Source organism: Pinus tabuliformis, chromosome 7, assembly GCF_031772625.1.
Source record: "Pinus tabuliformis cultivar Carrire ecotype Pingquan chromosome 7, CPIR1, whole genome shotgun sequence".
NCBI lineage: Eukaryota > Viridiplantae > Streptophyta > Pinopsida > Pinales > Pinaceae > Pinus > Pinus tabuliformis.
The window spans coordinates 113,074,606-113,082,120 of NC_142293.1; the positions used below are offsets into that span (position 1 = coordinate 113,074,606).

Sequence of the window (7,515 nt, forward strand, 5' to 3'; positions counted from 1 at the left end):
GATTTTAGTTTTAGGTAATTTGTGAATTTAACTGTAGTAGGTTCAAGTTGTGTCATGTACAAATTAAATGCATCTTGAAATTTTATTACAGTTTATTAGGGTCAAGTTTGAAAGGTTAAAATTTCATAAAAATAAATTGATGAGATGTTTTGAAAAATATATTAAAATTCCAAATTAAATCAAAATAATTTTCAAATCTAAACTTTGTGAAAAAGATTACTACTTAATTCATTTTCTCCCGGTGATCAAATTGGAAAAAATTGCCAATCAAGTAATACCATGAAATGCGATTAAGAAAAGTTAATATCCTTGTCATTATTATTTGGCCTATAGCCTCATGTTGATCCGGGTTCTTTGAAAGCAACTCAGAGAAGTGCTTCAAAATGTCTCAGTCCTATTTTCATTAAGTACATAATAGCATTATTATGATCAAAAGGTGTTAGCTAAGAATATAGTTATGAAGAAAAAAAAAAATCCATACACTAAAAAATTTCATTTTTAATATACTAAAAAGATTTTAAGAGTTGTTTAAGTGTGATTTAAAAAGTTTATTTTATTTATTTTCTGATTTAATTTTTCTAAAATTTATTGGGTTTTATTGAAATCGCAATTTTAATGAGTGGATTCTGCACTATTGAAGTGTCCTAAATTTTTTTTTGAAGGCATTGAATCTATTTATGCAATTAAAAAACCAGTTTAAACAACATAAATCAAAATTTTGCCACAAATTTTTCTACCAAATTCCAACCAACCATTTATCAAACATTCCATAAAAAACCAGTTTAAACAACATAAATCAAAATTTAGCAACACATTTTTCTACCAAATTTCAATGGACCATCTATCAAAAATTCCAAAAAAATCACAATTAAAAACAACTCGAAAAAATCGCAATTAAAAACAACTAAAACAAATCACAGTTAAAGACAGCTCCTTAATGATAATATCAAAGTAGAGAACAGGGATTATAGTAACCGTCCCCAACAATGAACCATGTTTCACCCTGGCTGCAGGTGCAACGTACATGGGTCGGATTATCCTTTTTCTTCTCTGAATCGTCCTTCTTCGAGTCGTCGGGTTTTGGAGGACCAACGCTGACAATCTGAGCATTTTTTCTGAACTTTCTCAATTGTTTCATGATGTCCACGGGATCTGCTTCGCCGATCACTGTTACAGTCTGCTTGGACCCGTCCAGTGCTATTGAATCCACACCTGCACATACGTGGTACTGCATCTCATTAACATGGCAGACAATCAATTGCATATATATATATATATATATTTTTGGTTAATTACCTTCCAGTTTTGAGAGATTCTTTATGGCCTGTCTCTTGCATTTGCTGCAAAACATGCCCACTGACACAACTGTCTTCTGCAATATACAAATTTAATGCACATTTGAGATGTAAACACAGCAATAAAAGAAATGCATCCACCACGAATATACACATAAAGAATAAATATATATATAAAACGAACCTTCATTGTAATAGTATACACAAACTACGAGGGAGGAACAGTATTCAGAGATCTATGTCTGCATAATCATATGATGTCAGAGTAATATTGTTCTTGCAGATTCAATTTAAAGGCAATGGAGAGATATCCTTGACAGTATAAGACAGAAGACTCATTAATTCATTAATGGGTGGCAAGTGGACTGTCAGACGAAAGCCCAAGACAGCTAATGGTTGAGAAAGATGGGCATCGATCGACCAATCATTGCAAAAATTAGTTGAAATATTCCTATCACCTTTAGACCTTGCCGGTCAATGAATAAATTTCATAATTTCTGTCTAGTTATTTAAAATACCGTGGATGAATAAATTTGATAATTTTCTGTCAAATAACACATCATTTAACATGCCAACCATGTAGAGTAATGCACAGGGTAAGATGGTGTTTTATTAAGGTATTTTATAGTATAAAAGTTACAGGTTTTAAATTTCGTGGATAAAAATTTAGTCATGTTTAAAGACATTGTAGCTTAGACCAGGTGTAATCTTTAGTTATTTAGACCACTTACATATTACACTGTTTTAATATGAATTTTACTGTTTATTTTGTAGTGTAAAAGTTACATATTTTAAATTCTGTGGATAAAAATCTAGCCATGCTCAGGGGTGGTGTAGCCTAGACTAGGGGCAATCTCTAATCATTTAGACCACTTACATATTACATTGTTTTAACATGAACCTTGCCATTTATTTTGTAGTGTAAAAGTTATATGCTTTGGTGTAATCTAGCCATGCTGAGGGGTGGTGTAGCCGTGCCAGTCATTTAGACCACTTACATATTACATATTACGGTTTATTTTGTAGTGTAAAGGTTATATGTTTTAAACTCAGTGGATAAAAATCTAGCCATGCTGGTGGTTAGTGTAGCCCATGCCAAGTGCAATTGCCACTGATTTAGACCACTTACATATTGCATTGTTTTAATATGAACCTTATAGTGTAAAAGTTATATGTTTTTAACTCTGTGGATAAAATCCTAGCCATGCTCAGTAGTGGTGTAGCCCAGGTGCAATCCCCAGTTATTTAGACCACTTACATACTAGGTACATATTACTTTGTTTTAACATGAACCTTACCATTTATTTTGCAGTGTAAAAGTTACATGTTTTAAACTTTGTGGATAAAAAATTAGCCATGTTCAGGGGTAGTGTAGCCTAGGCCAGGTGAAATCCCCAGTCATTTAAACCATAGTTACCAAGTTCGAAAAAAATATGTTAATTCGCCAGTTCGGTTCGGTACGGCGATTAATTCATAAAATTCCACTTCGGTACGGTGCTACATTTTTGTTAAAGTCACCTGCTCCAGTTCATTATCTCCTGCTTCGTCCCTTAACTTGTTTCACACCCGAACATGAATACTTAATGTGCTTAACTTGTTTCGCACCCGAACATGAATACTTAATGTGCTTCGTTACACTGAACAATGGTCTGTGCTTCGTTACACCGAACAATGGCCATACACAAGGAATACCGTAAATAGATCTGGAAGTTTGATATATACAAATCTACATGGTTGACTAAATACATAAGAATTTTTCAAATTAAGGGATTTTCAAACATTGTGTAAATATATTTATAAATTCAGAAGATGGTGTTGGAAGTATGTAAATTTAAAAAGTATTGATTTACCTTTTATTACTTATTTTGTTAAAAAAATAAAATTTATAGTTACTTCAATAACTTAAAAACTTATTTTTCAATTGTTGAATTAGTGGAAATAGGTCATTGAATTTACCTTTCAATTGTTGAATAAGAATCGTTCTGGCAAGGTAAATTTTTAATTCTAGCTTTGCTTTGTTGATGCATTGGAAGAAATTTTTAATTCCAGCTTTGCTTTGTTGATGCATTGGAAGAATACAAGTTTGGATCTGTGCAACCTTGGTGAAAATAATACAGGGAAGGGCAAAACAAGTTTGGAACTAGGCAACCCTGATGCTAAGATCAATTACCTTTTATAAATTTTCTTATAAGAATTAGCAAGCTGGTATTTTCTGTATTCAATCTTGAATTAAGCAAGTTGGTATTTCTTATTGGAAAAAATTGACGATTTTTATAGGAAAAAAACAGTAATTTCTATGTTAGGAAGTTGATAATTCTTATTGGAAAAAAATAAAAAGAATATAATTTTTATAGAAAAAAAAATAGTAATTTCTATATTAGAAAATTTTATAAAATGACAAACTGCAATTAAGAAAAAGATAATTCTCACCTTACAAGAAATTATAAAATAGCAAATTGGTTGCAAAGATAAAATTTGAACATAATTGAAAAAGAAGGAGATGTAGCTCATAGGTGAGGCCTGCACCTGGAGACTACACTCAGAACAGAGAGATTAGTCTCGTACACTCTACATTCATGAATGAAAGATTACATCATTAAGTACAACACCAGGAATTAGGAAGTTGCAACCAAACCCCTAAACTCTAGGAACTAATCCTAAACTAGGGAGATCTGTTACAACTTGTGTAACCATTTTCTCCATTAATACAAAATAATATAGTTATTTTCAACTCCCCCCTTAATGGAGAAAGGGTTGTCCTAGACTCCTAGCATCCTTCTAAATAATTCAAACTTCACACGTGCAAGAGGCTTTGTAAAAATATCAGTCATATTGTCACAAGTTTTACAATATTCAACAGTAATTTCTTTTGACTATATTTTCTCTCTGACAAAATGGAACTGAGTGTCTATATGTTTGGTGTTTTTGTGAAACACTGGATTGTATGCCAATTTAATGGTGCTCTGGTTGTCGCTTTTGATGGAAGTGGAATTCTTCTGTTCTTTTCCTATATCATTGAGAAGCCTTCTCAACTAGATCGCTTCACACGTCGCTGCACACAATGCTTGATACTCAGCTTCACACGAAGACAAGGCTATAGTACTCTACTTCTTACTGCTCCATGCTATGACCCCGGATCCTATGTTGAATCCGTAACCTATGATGGACCTTCGATCATCCAAGTTACCTACCCAGTCTGAATCTGAAAAACCTGCTAGAATAACATCAGATGCGTCAGTGTATAAAATGCCATAGTTAACAGTACCACAAAGATACCTCAACACACTTTTTGCTGCTACCCAGTGACTTTCAAGCGGTTTTGACATGAATTGGCTCAACACACTAACAGAGTATGCTAAGTCAGGTCTGGTTGTTGTGAGATATATCAAGCTGCCAACCAGCTGTCTGTACATTGTAGCATCAACCTCTTTAGTGCCATCATCACTGCTCAACTTCAGATTCTGCTGCAAAGGTGTCGCTACTGATCTACACTAATCCATACCAAACTTTTCTAACAAATTTCTGGCATACTTCCCTTGGGTAAGAAAAGTTTGCCCAGTATCTCTGCATACTTCTAGTCCCAGACAGTAATGAAGGCTTCCGAGATCTTTCATCTCAAACACTTGTGCCATAAGCCTTTTGATTCCTCTGATTAAATCATCTGCATCTCCTGTTATAATAATATCATCTATATACAAAGAAATCAGAATAATCTGCCCCTGCTTATTGTACTTGGTATACAAATTTGGGTCATTTAAACTGCTATGAAAGCCATACTCTAAAAAGAAAGAATCAACCTTTTCTTACCAAGACCTGGGTGCTTTCTTTAAGCCATATAAAGCCTTTTTCAATATGCAAACAGGATGTTCCTGCCCCTGCTTTACAAACCCTTCTGGCTGTACTAAATAAATTTCCTCTTTTAACTCACCATTTAAAAATGCAGATTTAACATCAAGCTGGTGTAGCTCCCAATTATATTTAGTAGCTAAAGCAATAAGCATTCTGATTGTATTTAACTTTGCTACAGGTGCAAAAGTATCATCAAAGTCTATACCTTCTTGCTGGGAATATCCTTTTGCAACCAGCCTAGCTTATAATTTCTCTATACTTCCATCTGCATTCATTTTTGGTTTAAACAACCATTTACATCCTATGGGTGTTTTATTCTTAGGCAGTTCAACTAAATCCCAAGTGTCATTTCTAAGAATAGATTCTATCTCTTCATTCATTGCAGCCCTCCACTCCTTAAATTGACTAGCTTCTTTGTAATTAGTGGGCTCTACAATGTTTAAAACATTTGACATCAAAGCATAGTCTCTCAATTTTAATGGTTTTTGAGTCTTCCTACCAGATCTCCTTGGTAGGGGACTTACCTCAAATTTGTTTTCTTCAGCTCTAAATGGGCTTGCATTATCACCTTCTTCCTGTTCTTCTTTTTGCTCTTCTTTCTGCTCTTGCTCTCTTTCATCCTCACTATTTTCATCCATCAACAATGGAATGTGCCAATCATCTCCAATGTCAACTTTCCCTTCCTGTACCTGTTCATGAAACAATACATCCTTGCTTGCAAATATCTTATGAGACTCAGGATTGAACAATTTATATGCTTTAAATTTTGTGCCATAACCAACAAAGATGCATTTAACTGCTTTAGGATCTAATTTCTTCCTATCAGCTTTGGGTATATGGGCAAATGCTTTTGACCCAAATACTCTTAGATGATTTACTGTTGGTTTGAATCCATATAGAGCTTCAAAAGGAGTTTTGAAGCCAAGATACCTGGTAGGACTTATGTTCTTCAAATATACAACAGTATTAATAGCCTCTGCCCAAAAACTATTAGACAGATCCTTACCTTGTAACATGCTCCTTGCGCACTCCACTAAGGTTCTATTTTTGCGTTCTGCAACTCCATTCTGCTGTGGTGTGTGTGGCACTGTAAACTGCTGAAGGATCCCGTGAGATTTGCAGAATTTCATGAATTCCCCTAACTTGTATTCTCCCCATTGATTAGATCGGAGAATTTTTATATTCTTACCAAACTGTTTTTCCACCAAGGTTTTAAATTCTATAAAGCACTGGAAAGTCTGACTTTTCTTACTCAGAAAATAAACCCATGAGTATCTCGTGCAGTCATCAGTAAATAGAAAAAAATAATACGCTCCACCTAGCGACCTTGTCTGCATAGGTCCGCATATATCAGTGTGCACTAGTTCTAAAATATATGTTTCCTTCCTCCTATCATGCACAGGAAACTGTTCTCTATGCATTTTACCTAAGGCACAACCATCACAATTTAACTGAATATTACGAAGGATAGGGAGCCCCTCAACCATACCTTTTCTCTGCAATATCATGAGGTCCTGCAAATTCAAGTGACCGAATCTCTGATGCCAGAGTTGTTCAGTTGTCGATCCTCCTGCAACCATGGCTCACTTTGATATACTCTTTACATCTAGTTTGTATAGGCTTCCAACACGCACGCCTGTTGCAACTATTTCTTTCCTGCAATCCTTTATCACACAATGAGTCTTGAAGAACTCGACTTGCATATCTTGATTAGTTATCATGGATACAGATATCAGATTTTTCTTAATTCCAGGTACATATAAAACATTTTTAAGGTGACTAATTTTTCCATTTGGTAACTTGACTGGAATAACCCCATAACCTTTAATCTCGTATCCACTATCATCTCCTAAATAGATTTTTGATCCGTATGTACTTTCTTCAAGACTATCAAAAAATTCCTTTTTACTTGTCATGTGAGAGGATGCTCCGGAATCGACATACCAAATATCGTCCTCATTGGATGCTGAAAGGGCACAGTCGACTATGAACAGTCAAAATTCATGACTGAAATCTTTATCTTCTTCAACATCTTCTTCAACAAAGTATCCTCTGTGCTTTGCACTTGCCTGCTTCCTCTTTGCATCATCAGCCTGCTTCTTAAAGCATACATTCTGTACATGGCCCTTCTTTCCACAATAATAACATTTCTTTACAGGATTATTTGCAATCATACCTTTATATGGACTCTTCTGCGATGTTCCTCCTTTCTACTGTGATTGTTGCTGTGGCTGCTTCCCTCTGAATGATCGTCGTTTCGCCATCAGCGCAAGATCATCACTCTGGGGGTTCAAGTTTTGCCGCCACTCCTCCTCTTGTAGCAAGATCCCTGTCAGATCTTCAAATGTGGGCGCTTTCTCCCTTTCCGCCA

At 34.9% G+C, this 7,515-nt stretch overlaps 1 protein-coding gene across 1 annotated transcript; it reads right to left on the reverse strand.

Moving 5' to 3' along the window:
- Nucleotides 1-849: 849 nt before the first annotated feature.
- LOC149245552 (heavy metal-associated isoprenylated plant protein 2-like) lies at nt 850-1,571 on the reverse strand. The gene is made up of 3 exons (XM_089455618.1): nt 1,480-1,571; nt 1,297-1,372; nt 850-1,212 (listed from the first exon to the last, which is right to left on the reverse strand). The coding sequence occupies exons 1-3, from the start codon at nt 1,483-1,485 to the stop codon at nt 947-949; spliced, it is 348 nt and encodes a 115-aa protein (XP_089311744.1). The 5' UTR covers nt 1,486-1,571; the 3' UTR covers nt 850-946.
- Nucleotides 1,572-7,515: the final 5,944 nt, after the last annotated feature.

What these genes read in the sequence shown, in the direction of transcription:
- LOC149245552 (XM_089455618.1), bottom strand. An exon ending in GAATCTCTCAAAACTGGAAG is followed by an intron (nt 1,213 to 1,296) that starts GTAATTAACCAA and finishes ACGTATGTGCAG; the next exon opens with GTGTGGATTCAATAGCACTG.